Source organism: Rattus rattus, chromosome 2, assembly GCF_011064425.1.
Source record: "Rattus rattus isolate New Zealand chromosome 2, Rrattus_CSIRO_v1, whole genome shotgun sequence".
Taxonomy (NCBI): domain Eukaryota; kingdom Metazoa; phylum Chordata; class Mammalia; order Rodentia; family Muridae; genus Rattus; species Rattus rattus.
The window spans coordinates 57,815,981-57,835,459 of NC_046155.1; the positions used below are offsets into that span (position 1 = coordinate 57,815,981).

Sequence of the window (19,479 nt, forward strand, 5' to 3'; positions counted from 1 at the left end):
TTGCATGTATGTGTACATAACTTCTCACTCCACTTAGTTCTACTTGTGTATATATGACTATAGGACCGCCCCCTTGTTATTTTAGGGGCCTCATGTCTAAGGCAGAGTATTTCTCCCACTCTGAGCATTCCTTAGTGGTTCTTTGTCTGTGGGTGTCACCCCGTGATATTTCTTCCTTCCATGTCTGTTGACTCTTCTTTAGGTCTTGCTTATGAAGCCATTGTTATTGAGGTATTATGTGTGTGGCTTCCCTGTCATTTCTGGGGGACATAAGCTGACCCTTTGGTCTTTATAATCTTTCTGCCTCCTCTCCTGTGATGTTCCTTTTGTTGTAGATGCAGGAGTCTTGCTGTAAATGTATCAGTTGGGGCCGGGCACCACGTGATTACTCTCACTCTGCATGTTAGTTGATTGTAGTTTTCTGTAATGGTCTCTGTCTGTTACAAAGAGAAGTTTCTTTGGGTGGTGAGAGAAACAACTCTCTGTGAGTATAAAGGTAAATATGCAGATGTAGTTAGGAATTATGCTGGTTCAATGAAATGCCAGTAGCAGGTTCTTCTCTAGGGCCATGAGTCCTGGGTAGCTGGCTGGGTTTCCAGGGCTGGGAGTGATTTCCCACCTGTTGAATGACTCTTAAGTCCAACTAGAGATCTGTTGGTTACCGCTGAGATGTGAGTGCCACTGTGCACGCTGTCAGTTATTATGCCGTTCTGATCATTGTTGTGGTTCGTGGGCATCAGAGCTACCTTAAAAATGTAGGCACATTATCTTATAGACAGCCTTTAATTAACAGTATCCTTGAAGATTATCTTTTCAGCCATTTTCTATTCTTCTAATTGGTCTTCTCTGTGGCAGTACGCCGGTGGAAAGTGAGGGAAGTCTTTATTAGTTTGCTGGCCCACATTTGCTGTCTCCCCTGAGGAGAAGCAGCACCTGTTTTGAAGATGTATTTAGTCTTTTACCATTGAAATCGCTAAATATCAATAGAGCTTGCATAGGCTAAATATTAGTGGGTTTACTTTTTGTACTCCATAAAAATAAATTAGGTTTATTTTATCATGCAGATCCTTCCGATAGTTGAAGTACTCATTAATTTTACTGCTAATGAGATGTTAGCAATTAAATACCTTTAATTAATGAAAATCAGACAAAAGCAAGGGCTGTTTTCTGTGCCTTCATAAAAGCAGGGGAAATACTTATGTGCCTCACTTTATATGATGTTTGTGGAAAGACCACAAGTCCGAGCTACTTTTCTGGTCCAGAGAAGTCATTAAGAGATCTTGCTTTGGGAAAATGAGAAAAGCAGGCACATTTGGATGGCGTAAGAGCGTCTGAGGTTGGAGAAGAGAGGCCCATAACCGAAAACCAGCCCTACATGTAATAGCAAATTTCATGGTTGAGGATGCAGCAGGATTGAATGCAATTAATAGTTCTGTAGCCATGGCTGAGTTCTGGGGTAGGCCCTGAGCACATAATTAGATTATTAAAAATGGCCTGTCTTAGGCCCACTATTTCTAAATTGAAATCCAATTATGCTTTTATGATTTTTTCTTTTGCTGAAAAATGTTTAGCCTTTTTGCTTGAGTCTGCCTAGAAGATCATTCCTCCCCCTGCCTCAACATTTGCACACGTCACGAGACATTTGCAAACAAATCTGACCTCAATTATCTTGGAATCAATCTTTCATTGGATAGAATATGTTTTAATGAGCGTTTTTATGTCTGATATTATAATGGTATGTCCTAACTTGAGGAAGTAAGGGACAGCGATAGGAACGTAAAAAAATCTTTTGAATGGAAGGCGTGCATGCATTTTTTTAAAGAAGACCAAACATGGCACCTTCGCACTCAGAGAGGCAGTATGCCCAGATCTGTGCTGGAGTGAGCTATAAGACAAACTTGGTGCCATTTGCAATTGTTGGCAGTAGAGCTGTAATAAAGCAGTTGTTTGCAGAGAGATGGCCTCCAAAATCTCGTGCACTCCCGCAGTGTGGATTTAAATGCTAGGTTAAATATTTATGAACCCAGGATTTTTATAATTGATCATTCCATGATTTATACACTGTAATTATAATTAGGTTGAAAGAGATTTTAAAAAGCCAGTTCCCTGGTAGCCAGGGCTATTAAATAATGCTAAGCTGCCAAAATAAAAATTAGGTGGGAAGCCAGCCACTGAGTCCTAAGAGCCTGTCCCCAAGTCTGACACAGGAGGAGGTACCACACTTTCCCAGGCAGGTCCCCTGCAGTGCTTCACCTGGGATCATTTGCCAGGCCTTTGTTTCAAACCTAGTTGAACATAAACAAATAGAAAATTTTGAGGAGCTGGTGTATAACAAAAGAAAAAGGTGGGGGAGGTTGGAAAGGTTAATTAAAACTGTAATGATCCCATTTGCTGAGACAGCACTCTTAATCACTGTGGCAGCAAGCCTGGGACTAGCACACCACTTACAAGAGACATCTAATTTCTTAAGGTATGGACACAGTTGGGGAGGGGTGGGGTGAAGGCAGGAGACCGTATGCGAGTTAGGAAATGGCAGCCTCACAGATGGAGACGGCCTTTGAATTGCGGTTAACATTGGAAACTGTCTCCACCAGGTAGAAGAATTATTTACAAATCCGTAAGTGTTCAAAATGCTCTCCCTGTTCACAGCCCCAGAGAGCTTAGATATGGCGCCAGGCTTTGAGTAGTTGTGTAGAATGTAAAAGAGGGGGTCTGGCAGGAAACGCACACCGTGTAATACAATAGGTCTGAACCGTGGGTAGATAGGAAAATGGGCTCCAAACAGCCTGCACACGGATCCTAAATGTGATTTTTTGCACCTCAGCTGGAAAAAGCCAAACCCATGAAGGATCAATTACAAGGGTCACAACCTGTGTGATCAGATTTTGCCACCCGATCCTCTCAGATATCAGATGACTGTCAATGCGAGCTTCCAGAAGAGCTTGCCCACCCCTGGGAAGAGCTTGGCGCCTTGTGCTCATTTTTCATTTGCCGGGCTAATACATTAGGGGGAGACTATTGGAGAAGAACAGTGGTTGTGTTAACATGGCAATTAATCAAGTCAGAAAGAGAGGAGGAACGAGTGTGAGCTCCTTTCTGCAGCCCCACAAAGAAGGGCGGAAAGATAGCCGGAAATTGGCAAGCCTTGGTAAACAGCACTTTCGCGCCGCGTCTGGTGAACTTTTTGCCCCATCCGCCACATTTCATGCAGCCCATGCAGATTTTAATGCACTTACTGCTTGGTTCCTCCTCACAAGCTGCAGAAATAGATTGCCCGTTGTCATCGGCGCTTCACTGTGAGCAACGCCAGAGTTCTAGCTGGCACTGGTGTTGACCAGCAATGGTGGCATTTTTCTGAGCGTAATGCCGACCGGTCACAGTGGTGGCCTCTATGACTTGGGACAGTGAGGGGCTTATTACTTGGGAAAAGGATGTTTCTTGCTTCAGAGACGTTTGAATTCGAATACTTCTCTCAACCCACTGAGCATCCCTGACCTGATACGTCTTCCTGGGTGGGACAGACCCTGATGTCTGCGCTGCTGCAATTCAGGGTTGACTTTGGGGTCCGTGCACTTCTCGGGTCAGCAGAGAGGCCAGTGCCTTTGAGAGCATAGAATCTCTCTCTGCCTGTGGATTCATTCTGCCCTTGGTCATCGTTCTCAATATTTAAAGTTATAATTTGAAAAAGCAAAGTATATTGTACGGCAAAACAGAGAATATTGAGGATTTCAGGGACTTCATCATTATGTCCTGAAAGTGGGAAAAGCAAGGTGCACACGGGTGAAACTGACTGATACATTGGTGCACAGATGATTGAACCACATTGAGAACTGAAATCTAGCCAAGCCCGAGAGTCTAGGCCTCTAATCTAGGCACTTGGGAAGTTGGCTCAGGAGGATTAGGTTGGGCTCAAGGACAACCTGGATTACAGACTTACTCAAAAAGCAGATAGGTAGATGATAGATAGATAGATAGATAGATAGATAGATAGATACATACATACATACATACATACATACATACATACATAGATACATAGATACGTGGATAGGTAGAAGTAGATAGGCAGGCAGTAGGCAGACAGATAGATAAGTAGGTAGATAGATGATAGGTAGGTAGATGACACAGATGACAGATAGATGGTAGATAGATAAATAGATCGCTAGATGATAGATGACAGATACATAGACAGAGATAGATGATAGATGACAGATAGACAGAGATAGATAGATAGATAGATAGATAGATATGACATGACAGATGGAGAGAAATGACAGATAGATGATAAATGACAGACATGATATAAAGAAATGACAGATAGATAACAGACAGATAGACAGATTCTGACTCCCAATCTATTACTCACAGGCAGCACCTGACTCTTCACTTTGGTCTCTTGCTCCTCCAGTTTTGATTAAAGTCATCCATCTCATGCCCAAGAAATCACAGAAGAACTCCCAGTCAGATGCAGAGCCACTGGAGAGGCTTAAAGAGGGACCAAGGAAGCAATCCTTGCAAAGTAACAGCATGGCTGTGTTGAGCTTCCGAGTAAGAAGCTGGTTAGATGGTGTCCTCCATGACACGGTGTGGGGGCTGGAGCTGTAAAGGAACACAGCTCCTCTAGGTGGGCAGGAAAAAAAGGGGTGGGAATTTCTAGTAAGCAGCCTTCATTTGAGAACGTTTCCATTCAGCCTGCACCCCGGATGCTCTCCCAAGTTAAAGAATGGATAACAGCAGATGGAAGGCGAGATTAGAGGAGGAAGGTAAAGCAGGATCTTAGTGCCGAGCTCTGAAAGGCGCCATGGCCAGGATGGTACTGAAAGTCATGGTAAAGCTGTCTTAAGCCTTCCCACACCGGTGCCAGGGCAAAGAGCCCGGAGTCTAAAGCTTAGGGGTGTCCTGCCCCTCCATGTGGGCCCGAGTGGACAGATGAGCCTGAAGGAGTGTCCCATTTCCTGTGTCCTCCCTCTGCGTGCCGGTCATCCGAGTGCCACGCTTTGCTTGTTGGTTGATAGCGGGGGACCGTTTCACAACATAGAGGTTGAGTATTCTTCCAGACCAGGGCCCAGCACCCCCTTACGTGTTCTGTGGTTTCAGAAGTGTTTTTTATCAACTTTGCTGCAGAAAGGTGTGTAGCACCAGGATTTCAGAGACAGAGGAAGTAGGGTTTGTGAGGGACCCAGGGGAGCAGGAACTGAGAACTATTTTGTGCTTAAGCAGCTCTGTTTAAAACGAGAGGCGTAACATACTTAATTTTCTGACTGTTTTATTGTGAAATTTTGCAAGGCTACAGGGAAGTGGAGGCACTCGAATAACTAACACATCCCCAGTGTCTACAGGCTGACCTCGACATTTGAGGGTGGCTATTCTGTGAGCATTTATCTTCCAGTCCCTCTTAGTTTGTTAGACGCACCTGTCCTTTCAGTACTTAAGCACACATATCCTTAGCCAGTGCTCAACTTCCGGTTTGTTCCCTTTTGGAGGGGGGGGATGCCAGGCACATTACAATACATAAAACCTTGTCTGTGCCACACTTTCCAACATTGACCCAATCTAGGCCGCGTACCAGGTACAGAACATTGCCATGGGGAAGGTTCCCTCTTCTCCCAGTATATCTCTGCGCTCATCTCTAGGAATGACTCGTTCCTGCTCACTTACACGTGTGCGGTTTTAAAACCTCCTATCTAGAGAATGACACAGAGTGTACGCTTTCTCTACCCACAACGGGGCAATCTAACCAGTGCCCGTGGGCCACGTGCAGCCAAGGAGAGTTGCCTGCAGCACAGCACAGAGTGTGGCTGTGATTTCTTTCTCCTAATTCAGTGGTGTGATTCTCAAGTGTGAAACTTTGTAGATGGCAAACATCTCCATGTCACAGAATCAGGAGGCTGAGTGCGCCTGGGCCTAAGGCTTCCATTTTCTCTCAGCAGTATTTTGTGATTCATGCCACTGCGTATATCGAGAGTGGACCCTCGTTTCTTACTCCTTGTTGGTACTTCGTTGTCTGCCTGGTAGGCTGCGTTCCTGTCAGTGAATGCACGAGCCGTTCGCAGTTGGGGGTTCATCGTCAGGACACTATCTGGTCGTAGCTTGAGAATTTCAGACAGAACCAACATCACTCCTGGCACTCACCAAGTCTTCCTTGTCTGCCCCTCTCCCTCCCAAACACATTACCTTTTTTCCTAATTATTATTATTACATACATGTGCTTCACACACATACATATGCACACAAATGCACACACGCAACCTACTGAGTTTTATGTTAGCCGTGCACTTTACATACACGTGTCAAGGATTGACGATTTAGGGTCAGACAAGCTACACAGGAGCCTGGAGAAAACAGATCCCCCCTCTTGGCAGCCATTAGCCACACGTAGACTTACTCTTGGGGTAGGCCTCATGGCACTGCCCTTGTCATTCCGCATGTTCTGTTTGGGCAGCCATATTGTCGAGATGGCATGGGCATATCTTCCTACTCACATCGAGGGTGTGCTACCAGTAAGTATCGCAGATGTCTGGTCCTCTTACGTGGGACCATCTGATACTGGGAGAGTTGGTTTTGGGGGTGCTTCTGGGCTCGTTCCCCCTCCATTCCTCCAAATCCTGTGTGCTGTCCTCAGCATTGCAACCTTGTTAGTGGTCCTAGGTCTTCACTGATATTATGTCTGATTGATATTATGGTGATCTTTGAGTAGAATGTACGTGTGGTTTGTTGGTCTGTTTTTGTTTTGTTTTGTTTTGCAGTCAGGGTTTTTCTGTGTAACAGCCCTGGCTGTCCTGGAACTCACTTTGTAGACCAGGCTGGCCTTGAGCTCACAGAGATAGGCCTGCTCTGCGTCCCAAGTGCTGGGATTAAATGCTGCACCACCCCTGCCCAGCTGTCTGTGCCGTTTTTATAGAACACTGTGAGATTGGACTCACAGACCCCTCTCAGCGCAGGAGAGGCTCCATAGTTTGCTCTGCATTTCAAGTTGCTGGTCTTTATCTTAAACATTGCAGCTGATGAATAAAATGTCTCATTGTAGCTTCATCTTGACTTTTTTTTGTTTGTTTGCATAACTAAAAATGGTGAATACTTTCTTTTTCTCCCACTCGAAGAGGTTTAATGAGAGAAGAAGAGTAGAAGAGGGGAGAAGTAAAGGCCGGCTATCAGCACATAGAGGGAATGGGGGAGGGGAATGGGGAGAGAGGGACAAAGGGGAAGAGGTCAAGAGAGCAGAGAAGGGAGCACAGAAGCTGTTGAATACTTAACATGTGCTTATCAGGCACTTACACATTTGCCTTTGTGACATATGTGTTAAAACATTCAGTGTGTTTTGGAGAGGGCACTTTCTTTTACTGTCAAGTTTTAAGCATCCTATTTTCAGATGTTGGTACTTTTATGATGGTATTTGTGGCTATTTTTCCTGAAGGGTGTCGATGTACATCTCTGAATCCGTATTCTTCTGCCAGCAGGAAGATTTTAATGTCTGTGAACGCTAACCTAGAGAATTTTTTCCTTGATGTCATTCTATTAGATGGCCCTATAACATTTATTGGCTGCCCAGATTATTTTATCTTCTAATAAATTCATGATTTTAGCCTCTATGTTTAAGTTTATCCCCTACTGACTTTATGCATGCTGTCAGCGGGGAGGTGAGAATCTGGGATTTTTGTCTTTTCCTTATTCTGGTGCTGTTTGTTGTGAAGAGATTTTCTTCCTCTCCCCTCCTACCATTGGGGTTCATTAGTATTTGTTTTCAAAACTCAAATGCCTGTGTGTGCCTGGTGTGGACACCTTACTGAGCCCTGCTCCCTGTTGCTGTTGAGGCTGTTTATGCTGGACCACTCTGACTTCATGACTGTAGCTTTTACAGTAAATCTGGAAACTGCTGGAGCATCTCGGCTTCATCCTCACACAGGTCGCTCCGTTACTCTGCATTATTTGTGTTTCCACATGGACGTTAGAATGTGAGCGCCAGTTCTAAAGCATTAAGGTTTGGAGGTAACTGGTGTCGTTTTTTTTTGGGTCTTCTGATCCATGAACATGGTATGCATTCCCATTCATAATTATGGTATGCATTCCCATTCATAACTACGGTATGCATTCCCATTCATAATTACAATGTGTATTCCCATTCATAACTACGGTATGCATTCCCATTCATAATTATGGTGTGCATTCCCATTCATAATTACAATATGCATTTCCATTCATAATTACAGTATGCATTTCCATTCATGATTCTCTTTAATTTTTACAGGCAGTAGCTTTCACTTCTCAGTATCTAGATGTTGCATGCAATGTTGTTTGTTTTTTTTTTTTTTGTTGTTGCTGTTATTTTATTACTTGTTATATAGATTGTCTGGTACTATTGTAAGGGGACTTGCGTTTTAAGTTCCCCCATGGTTTGCAGCTCGACTAGTTTGTCACCTAACAATTAAACTTGAGGTGTGAGGTGCTGACTGCACGTGACACGGTTGTCGCATGCATCAGTACCACAGCTGTGGCTGTGACCTGCTCAAGACCAGGCCACTGAGCATTACTCACGGACTGGCAGCATTACCCATGGACTGGAGAATGGGTGATGGATGGGGATGGGTGGCTGCCCAGGGAGGGCAGAAGCACCCTCATTTAGGGATGTGGCCACTGGTGGGTTGCCCATGCCCCATGGGTGCCCCCGCACACATGTGCGTGTGGAGTAATCACCGGACTCGGGGTCATCAATAACACGGAATAAACCTGTGAACTCAAGAAGGTACAGTTGATTTTTAGGTTAATTCTACTGTATCGTTGACAGGTAAATCTAGTTATTCTAGTGGTTTCATTCATTCTTCGAGATTTTTGAAGTCATCTGCAAGCAGACGTGTTTTGGGTGCGTGGGCTTTCTATTACACAGAGTGTTTTCTGTTTATTTCTGCTGCTTTATTACTACGGCTAAGTCCTCTACGACAGTACTGAGTCTGCATGGCCTTTGCTCCCGGTCTTAGGTGGGGACATTATTTTATTACAAGATATGATTTTATCTGTTTGTCATAGCTTATCTTTTCTCAAACTGAAAAAATCATTTTCTATTCTTAGTTTGCTGAACATTTGTTTTGAGTGAGGGTTAAAATGCGTTTTGTTTTTGTCTACTAAAATATTCTGTGTTTTTTTTTCCCCTTCTTGGATTCTGCTACTGCGGAATCTCGATTTTTAAGCATCCAGTGTATCTCGGGTCCTTGGGGAAATGTTGGGTTACCTTACATATTGCTAACATAGTGCTAAACAAGCACTCAGATTTGGGGGAGATGGTTGCATCTGTTTGTCAGGAGTGGGAGTGTGCTGCTTGCCTGTTTTCCCTCAGGTGGGTTCCTGTGTTTAGATTTTGCTGGTCTCACGGAGATGAGAAATGGCAGTGGAAGTGTTCTGGTTCATAAGGGTAAGAAATGGGACAGAAGTCACATATGACCTGCGAGGTGGAAATAAATTAGGTTTGCCCCACCAAATGTGCCGGGTTGTACACTTTGGAATCAGTCACAGGCTATGAGGAGTAGCACGGAGATGGTGTACTGGCCGGGCTTACGTAGGCCAGAAAGCAGAATCAGCAGAAAGGGAGGCAGAGTCACACCTATGGGCAAACCAAGTCAGCCTTGAACATTTGGTTCAGACATAAATGTACTGTTTCCACTTTATACAAAACTTTCCCTTTAGAATGGTGATTGTGTGTGTGTGTGTGTGTGTGTGTGTGTGTGTGTGTGTGTGTGTGTGTGTGTGTAAACATTAAGGAGAATGGGGAAGACTTGGCTGAGGCGATGTCTCTGTTTGTAAAACATTGGCTGCATTAGGATGGGGAACTGAGCTCAGATGCCCAGCATCCAGATAAAAGCACACACAGCAGAATCTGTGATCCCTTTGCTAGGCTGGAGGAGACAGACAGGTTCCTGACGCTCCCTGGCCAGCCAGTGTAGTTGAGTATGTGTGCTCCAGGTCCTGTGAGAGATCCTGTCTCAAAACCTACGAGGCAGAGCGGAGAGGAAAACACCTGACATTGCCCTCACGCTTCCCCGTGTACATGAAGACACCTGTGCATGTGCCTAAACATGTACTCTTCTCTCTCTCTCTCTCTCTCTCTCTCTCTCTCTCTCTCTCTCTCTCTCTCTCTCACACACACACACACACACACACACACACACATGCACACACACTCACTAACACAAAGAAGGAAAAAAATAACTTGCTTATGTCATTTTATAAACGTTTTTAAAAACGCTAGGGAACACAAACGTATACATCTCCCAAGTGTTTCTTAGGCCGTGTGTGGCTGTATGGATTACCTCCAGAGAAGAAGAAATTCTGCGGGTGCCATGGAATTGACTTGTTATTTGTTTTATAATGCTATCTTTGATTTGTAAACAAAAAGAGCCTTTGCCTGTTCACACACAATTATGAAAACAACTTACAAATAAACAGCAGAAGGGCAAACTTTGAAACCAGCAGAAGCAAATGAACAACATTAGTTTGATGCAAAGGGTGACATTGCTCTATGGAGCTAAGAGAATTCTTACCCGGCGCTGGATGTGAGCTTGGGCCCTTTTTCCTTCGGCGAGCCTGTGATACGTGGTTCATGCAGTGACATCCTTGCTGACACTGTTGTCTACGTGAGGTCACAGGCACGGTTGGGCCGTGGGTCGCTAGTACATTCTATATGTGTAAACCACCTCTGTATCACAACTGTTTTTGTTTTATGAAGATGTCAGAAGATACCTTTCATTAAATATCAGCGCACACACAAAGGTACCATCATGTCTCCTCAAGGGTCTACCCCAGGGGATGGGAAATAAGAATTTATTAATTTTCACTTAGCATAAAGCATTCGCAGAGGAGAAACCAAGAGGACTGTAGACATGCAAAAGCACAAACCACCATCCTTGGGTCCAACAGCCCAGCATTAGAGATCTCAAGGGCTCAGGGGTCATGTGCCTGTCATGTACGAAGCCTGAGTGCTATCCCTCGGCACCACAGAAACTTTGTGGTGACACACACTAGTGATCTCGGCACTCCGTAGGTATAGGCAACGGGATTAGAAGTTCAAGGTTGTCCTTAACTAGAAAAGCACTTCAAGGCCAGCCTGGGGTGCATAAAGCCATGAAAAGAAATTGCCAGGCAGTGGTGGCGCATACCTTTAATCCCAGCACTTGGAAGGCAGAGGCAGGAGGATCTCTGAGTCCAAAACCAGCCTGGTATAGAAAGTGAGTTCCAGGAGAGTTGGGGCTACATAGAGAAACTCTTGTCTCAAAAAACAAACAAACAAACAAACAAACAAAAGAAATCTTTAAGGTGTAGGCCGTCAGTGTTAACCAGGTCCAGAGACTGGTGTCTGTGTCAGGGCTCACAGTGGCTGTGCTGTGTGTGTGTGTGTGTGTGTGTGTGTGTGTGTGTGTGTGTGTGTGTGTGTGTGTGTCTGTCTGTCTGTCTGTCTGTCTGCCTGTCTGTCTGTCTGTGTCAGGGCTCACAGTGGCTGTCTTACTCTGAGAGTCCTGGATTCTGAGAGTGGAGCAGAGAAGCAGGCATAAAGAACAGGGTGGGTAGAACCTACCAGGAGCGCTTGGTGAACTGACAGGGCTCTGGAGCAGCTGCACTGACCACCCTGAAAGCCTGGAGGTGCTGCTTACCAACCTCCACATTGAACCTGCAGGGGTTGGAAACCAGAGGCAGAAACGTGAACCTGGGAGCAGAAACTTACAGCTTGTGGTGCCAGACTGTAATGCAGTTTCCCACTGGAATATTTTCTTAAAACCCTGTTTTGTTTTGTTTCTTTCATTTTTTAGAAATTTTATTTTTCTTGGATATCTTATGTATTTGCATTTCCCCTTTCCTCCCCTCCAATAGTCCCTTCCCCCCTGCTTATATGAGGATGCTTCCACTCTCACCCACCCACTCCAACTTCAACGCTCTGGCATTACCCTACATTAGGGAAAGGAGCCTTCACAGGGCCAAGGGCTTTTCCTCCTATTGATGCTGGATAATGCCATCCTCTGCTACATATGTGGCTGGAGTCATGGATCCTTCCATGTGTACTCTTTGGCTGGTGGTTTAGTCCCTGGGAGCTATGGTGGGGTCTGGTTGGTTGATATTGTTGTTTTTTTCTATGGTGTTGCAAATCCCTTCAGCCCCTTCCGTCTTTTCTCGTCTTTTCTCTAACTCCTCCATTGGAGTTCCCTTGTTCAGTCCAACAGTTAGCTGTAACCATCCTCATCTGTATCAGTAGGGCTCTGGCAGAGCCTCTCAGGAGACACCCGTATCTGGCTCCTGTCAGCAAACAGTTCCTGGCATTAGCAGTAGTGACTGGGTTTGGTGGCTGCACGTGGGATGGATCTTCAGGTGGGGCAGTCTCTGGATGACCTTCTCTTCAGATCCTGCTCCACTCTTTATCCCAATATTTCCTCCCCTATTTTTTTCTCCCTTCAAGAAGGAATGAAACATCCACATTTTGGTCTTCTTTCTCCTTGGGCTTCATATGATCTGTGAATTTTTTCTTAGGCATTCCAAGATTTTGGGCTAATTTATCCATTTATTAGTGAGTGCATACCATGTGTGTTCTTTTGTGACTGGGTTACCTCACTCAGGATGATATTTTCTAGTTCCATCCATTTGCATATGAATTTCATGAAGTCATTGTCTTTGATAGCTGAGTAGTTCTCCATTGTGTAGATGTACCACCTTTTCTGTATCTATTCTTCTGTTGAAGGACAGCTGGGTTTTTTCCAGCTTCTGGCTATTATAAATAAGGCTTCTATGAACATAGTGGAGCATGTGTCCTTGTTACATGTTGGAGCATCTTTTGGGTATATGCCCAGGAGTGGTATAACTGTATTCTCAGTTAGTACTACATCCAATTTTCTGAGGAAACACCAGACTGATTTCCAAAGTAGTTGTACCAGCTTACAATCCCACCAACAATGGAGGAGTGTTCCTCTTTCTCCACATCCTCTCCAGCATCTGCTGTCACCTGAATGTTTGGTCTTAGCCATTCTGACTGGTGTGAGGTGGAATCTCAGAGTTGTTTTGGTCTGCATTTCCCTGATGACTTAGGATATTGAACATTTCTTTAGGTGCTTCTCAGCCATTTGGTATTCCTCAGTTGAGAATTCTTTGTTTAGCTCTGTATCCCATTTTTAATAGGATTATTTAATTTCTCTGGAGTCTTAACTTCTTGAGTTCTTTGTATATATTAGATATTAGCCCTCTATTGGATGTAGGATTGGTAAAGATCTTTTCCCAATCTCTTGGCTGCCATTTTGTGCTATTGACAGTGTCCTTTGCCTTACAGAAGCTTTGCAATTTTATGAGGTCCCATTTGTTGATTCTTGATCTTATAGCATAAGTCATTGGTGTTATGTTCAAGAAAATTTCCCCAGTGCCTATGTTTAAGGCTCTTCCTCACTTCCCCTTCTATTAGATTCAGTGTATCTGGTTTTATGTAGAGGTCTTTGGTCCACTTGGACTTGAGCTTTGTACAAGGAGATATGAATGGGTCAATTTGCATTCTTCTACCTGCTGACCACCAGTGGAACCAGCACCATTTGTTCTAAATGCTGTCTTTTTTCCATTGGATGGTTTTAGCTCTTTTGTCAAAGATCAAGTGACAATAGCCATGTGGGTTCTTTCCTGAGTCTTCGATTCTACTCTTTTTCCTTAGAAAAACTCCTTGAAATTTTGGAGGTACTTCTGTGTCTTTAGTTTTTGTTTTCTAAAAACTATTTTTGAGGTTATGATAAGAATATCTAACGTGCAATCACCCCTTTCCCCTGTAATTTAAAATAAGTTTATTTATTACATTTTGGTTTATTTTGTGTGTTTACAGAAGGTGAAAGAGAGCTATGGTATGGAGGTCAGAGGGCAACTTGTGTTGGCTGGTTCTTTCCTTGTACCCTGTGGATCCCTGGGACTAAACTCAGGTCATCAGACTGGACAGCGAACACCTTTATCTGCTGAACAATCTCTGCCCTGGCTCCCCCAACCCCCTTATTGAAACATAAGACTCAATACAAGACCAGTAACTTTAGACAGATTCTTGTGTGGAAGATCTCTCAACTTGAAGCTGGAATTTTGCTCTTATTGGATGGCAACTAGCTCTGTCCTCTACCCTCAGCCCAGACATAACTCTGCTCGAGTTGCAATATTTACCGCCCTCCCATGAGTGGAATCACGTTTGCTTTTCCTTCAGACATTGACTCATTTCATTTAGACCGATGTCCTCAAGTTTCTTCTATATTGTCATAGGTCGCAAGACTTCCTTTTTTTTCAAGCAGAGTAATATTCCCTGTACTCTTATGTACCTATTGCTCTAACTTTCAGCTCCACCCAGCCCACCTGTATCCTTTCCTTTCTTGTCAGTTCTCCAACCTCTTGTAATTTCCCAAGTGTCTGCCTTCAACTGGGGAATATGCTAAGAAAGAGAGAGAGAACAGGGAGGTGCCGAGCCTGAGAAGACTTGCTGGGAATCCAGTCTGCAGGGTGCCAGTTTGCTGCATCCTGTTTGCTCTTTACAGTCATGGGCATAGCTGCCAGTCAGCTGCTGTGGGCCACCTTATCAGAGGGTGAGCTCTGAAAGGTTCTTTCACTTCACTTTCTCTAGAGAGTCTCCTTCATAAGGGTTGTGAAAGTTACTTCTAAATGTCAAATAGCCACAACCTAGAATTTCCAGAGATGAGTCTTAGTTGAGTAATGGTACTTATCAGTTGCTCAGTGGGCATGTCTCTGGGACATTTTCTCGATTGTTAATTGAAGGAATTAACTGGAGGAAGACCTAGCCCACTGTGGGCGGCACCATTCCCTAACTAGAGGAATCAGGGTGACTATGGAGTGAAGAAAGCTAGCAAGCGGTCAGCATTCATTTCTCTCTGTTCTTGGCTGTGGATGTGACCTTATCCTGGCTTCTCCATGATAGGCTGTGTTCTGGAACACAGTAAGCCAAATGAACCCCCTACCCCCCCGCTCCGCATTGTCTTTTTAGAGACAGCTATTTACAGTTTACAGTTATTTGAAACTTCTCCATTGTGATTGGTCCAGGCAGGCTTGGTCCAGGCAGGCGTGCGGCCACTTAGTAGAATCTGCCTCCTGGAAGCCCTCACCCAGGCCATTCAAAAGCGGCCCCCTGTGGAGGGCACTGGTTTTCCATGCAGTGTGGGCATAGAGAGCCTGAGCAGAAGGCAGCATATGCTCTGTGGTGTTCTAAAGCCGGTGGAGTACAAGCCCAGGAAAATCCTATCCAAAAGTCCTAGCTGAGTTCTCCTAGCCAGGGTTCACAGAGCCGACATTTTGCATGTGGCGAGTTAAGTGGTAATGGAGGTTTGCAGATTTTTATGTGCTTTGCTCTGGTCTTCGTCCAATGGCCTGCGAGCGGAAACTTAGACATGGATTCTCCAGAGTTGCTTCTGTCAGCTTAGAGAGGCTGGCATAATATTTTGTCTTCTGGGCTCAAATAACCATGTAATTACTCCGTAATCATATAGTAATTAGCATGTTCTATACACATTTATTACATAATTATATTCCTGGAGGATTGCGTGACAATTATACTCGCGTTCACCATATCATTTTATATACTGTATCGTGAACAAGTATGTAATTTGTCACTGTTTTCTTTGATCCTGATTTCCGTTTACCAAGCAGGAGCTGAAAGCAGTTCTCCAGTTGCCCTGTTTACTGGTAGACTGGACAGGTGCCCGGGTTCCCGTGGCCTGGGTCCATGGCTGTACACAGACATCTAGGGATAACTGTAGGTTCTTACCCTTGGCACCCTAATACCTGCTCTTTGGTGTGGACTATTATGTTATGAGCTTCGAAACTCCCTGAGTTCGAGAGTGCACATGTGGCCTGGCGAATGGCAAGGCCTCGGTGCAAATGCACGTGGGGAAGACTGGGGCCCTGTGATCACCGTCCTTTCTCTGCTTTGCAGTGGAACACATTTCCAAAGGGAACAACTGCCTGGACGCAGCCAAGGCCTGCAACCTGGACGACACCTGTAAGAAGTACAGGTCGGCCTACATCACCCCCTGCACCACCAGCATGTCCAACGAGGTCTGCAACCGCCGTAAGTGCCACAAGGCCCTCAGGCAGTTCTTCGACAAGGTTCCGGCCAAGCACAGCTACGGGATGCTCTTCTGCTCCTGCCGGGACATCGCCTGCACTGAGCGGCGGCGACAGACTATCGTCCCCGTGTGCTCCTATGAAGAACGAGAGAGGCCCAACTGCCTGAGTCTGCAAGACTCCTGCAAGACCAATTACATCTGCAGGTGAGCAAGCCGTCAGTAGGCGGTTAATGGGTCTGGAGGAAGCCTGGGCCCACGGCTCTAACTGCGGGACTGCAGGTTTCTGTGCTGTGGGAGCAAGGCCACTGGCCAGGTCTCCTGAGTGGACTGGTGAAAGTCTGACCTCTGTTTGCATCTGTAGCAGCTTCCATGGGTGTTCTGCTGTCTCCCTGGGGATGGTCCCACCTTTAACTGGGAAAGTCCTCTGAGGTGAGGGGGCACCCAGGTGAGGTAAGATGCCCAGTCAGGTTCCCAGAGGCTGCCAGGCCTCGAAGGAGATTGCTATAAGGAAACAGGCTCTTGATCTGCAGGTGCAGAAAAATGGAAGAGACCAGACATTGGTTGTCAACCGTGTCTAGATATGTGTGTGTGTGTGCGTGTGTGTGTGTGTGTGTGTGTGTGTGTGTGTGTGTGTGTGTGTGTGATGTTGTAGAAAACATTTGTTTCCTTTCTTGCTTTGGGCCATTTATTGGTTTCTTTTAAACCTTTGAAGGAGTCCATGAACACATTCTCTGTGGAAAGGGAAGGAGACTGGGAGGAAGGGGGCTTATAGTACTAACCCCTTCCTATCCAGCTCTCCAGCCACACTGTTGACAGTTCAGTGTACCTCCTTCGAGAACTTAGAGCTGAATTCAGTCACTGTTAGACACGAGGAGGCACCAGCAAGCAGAGATTAGCTCTGCATTCTGACTCTTGGTTCTGTCAGAAGAGCAGGCCGGATCCTGAACTGAGGACAGGAAGGGCATCACATCTGAACCACGCACACTTTGCCCTTAGGGTGGGGCACAGGGGACTGCAGTGCCTCTGTGAAGCAGACTCTGGATGTGTGGCAGGTGGAGAGATGGGTGAAACTATACCCAGGTACCTAGTTGTTTTATACTAATAGATTATTCGTTTCTAAAGACTAGGGATGGCAGTGCCTAATGTCTTAGTTCAAATTAGCAATGAGTCTTATTCTAGTGGATGGGAATCCATTCCTTCTTTAAAGAAATAGTGACCAAAAGAAAAGCGAAAGTCTTTGTATGCATGACTGTCATATGCTGAGGATACACCTTCTGCCTCACCCCCTTTTTACATCCATTCTTTCTTTTCTGTGTATGTGTGGGGTCTGGGAGGGTGAGGGGTGCACATAAACTCACTTGCACATGTGCACTGAGGCCATAGGCCAGCCTCCGATGTTGTTTCTCAACGCTGTCCACTTTATTTCTTGGGATGGGGTTTTTCACTTTACACAGAGCTCACAGAATCATTGGGGCCGGCCGGCCACCAAAGCCCCAGGCTCTGTCTGTCTGTCTGTCTGTCCACTCTTTTGTTCTGGGATTACAGGTGCACATCACCAGGCTTGCCGTTTTCCTGTGGGTTCTGCAGCTCACGCTCTAACCCTCCTGGTAGAGATTTTCTGAGGATAATGGCCACACACCTGCGTGTGGCTGTCCGTTTGCTCTGTTGAAAGAAGAGATCTGTTGTTCTGGGAGGAGCTTGAATGAAACTTGACAGGGGCAGTTTGTGTGCAGAGAGGATTTGCTCTATTTCCCAGCCTCTGGTCCCGCGGTGTCATCTTGGAAGAGAGGGATGTGATAAAATGTCCTGAGATGGGGCAGGCCACAGCACACCAGCGACTCCGGGGGTTGTGAATAGGCAGACACAGCTGAAGGCAGGATGGGGGCAGTGATGGAAGCCTGGCCTAACATGAAGGGCTGGAAAGGCTCAGGAATTCTGAAGAGCATAAACGATTTCCCTTGTGTGTGATCAGGACTCGATTTCTAGTGTCTTCTTTGGCTTAAAACCAGGCGCTTCCTTCCTAAGACGTCAACCTACTCACTACCAGGTCTGAGGAAGGAAGCCTGGGCTCTGAGTGGGAAGGAATGACAAGAGGTCCCAAGCGGAGAATGCATCAGCATCTCCCACTGAGTAGTGGCCAAGGGAGGGAACCCCTCTCTTCAAAGGTTTATACTGCACACGGCCTCCGGGGAAAGTCGGTGACATACTCAGACGCTCCAGAAGCCTAACGTGAGTGGTGAGTTTGCACTAACACCCCCCCATCCAATTCCCACGCACACACTGTCATGTGCTGCTAAAGACAGAATCCCTGCATTGCTGTAAATCTGTTCTATGGCGCAGGACTCCTGGCTCGGCTATGGATGAGAACTGGGAATTTGTCGGAGGTCTCTGGGGAAGCAGCCGGAGGAGCCTGTAGATAATCCAATGGATTGGCTGCTGTCTGGGGGCTCAGACTTAGCCCACACAAGAACAAGTCCAAGAAACGGAGAGACAGCCAGGAATAGACTCAGCTGAAGAAATGGACTCCAGACAGGATAGTCCTTGCCTAACTCTGAGTGTCCCAACCCTGTCGAGTGAGAGAAGCTACACACAGTGGGGTCCACACACAGTGGGGTCCACACACAGTGGGGTCCACACACAGTGGGGTCCACACACAGTGGGGTCCACACACAGTGGGGTCCACACACAGTGGAGCAAAAGCCCCGTAAATTCGGTGACATCTGGAGGTGGCATTTGTGCTACAGTCTGCTGCTCTGGGTAGAGCTCAGAGCCTCTGACACTCGGAGCTGGGCTTATCTATCAATGTGTATCTCAAGGTGGTTGATGGGTTTTATACTCTGTCTTGACTCTTTCCCGGGAAGGCGGCTCAGGGACTTCCCTGGTATCACCCCTGGTTAGCTTACTTAGCCCATACTGTCGTTCCGGAGCCCGGGCTCGTTATTCGTGATTACCCCTCCCTTTCCAGTGTGGTAAATGTCATTTGAGCATCTGAGTTGGCTGGCGGGCGTTTGCTTTCAGCAGGTTTTATTAATCTTCTCTTTAATTTTATGCCTTTTATTTCATCTCTTCTCAATCCATCTCAAGGAAGCCTCCCTGTACCTACTCAGGGCAGCAGCTGGTAGTGGCTGGAGCCCGGGGTTCTGTGGGCTTCCTGCTAGAGTTAATCACCCCCGCAGCCCCAACCCTGGCTCTGCTGTGATGACTGAAGGGGCCCCTGTGAATGCTCCCCAACAGGAAGGATGGCAGGAGGAGACACCACACGTTACACACTACCCCCTCTGCCTGCTTAGACTTTCCAGAGAGAGAGCCCTTCCTGGCTCAACATCCTAGCCTATCAAAGAGCCGCTCACACTGATTAAAACGACCCTGCAAGTAACGTTTCCCTACTGCGGCCTTGAGGTTTCCAGAGGTCCCATGGCAC

At 46.0% G+C, this 19,479-nt stretch overlaps 1 protein-coding gene across 7 annotated transcripts in view; it reads left to right on the forward strand.

Annotated features, from left to right (window-relative positions):
- Nucleotides 1-19,479, forward strand: part of Gfra1 (GDNF family receptor alpha 1) — a 226,429-nt gene that overhangs the window by 146,844 nt on the left and 60,106 nt on the right. For all 7 annotated transcript variants that reach the window (XM_032892238.1, XM_032892239.1, XM_032892237.1 and 4 more), the window contains one exon: nucleotides 15,926-16,262. In XM_032892238.1, coding sequence (XP_032748129.1) covers nucleotides 15,926-16,262 — 337 coding nt within the window. The remainder of the gene's footprint in view (nucleotides 1-15,925; nucleotides 16,263-19,479) is intronic.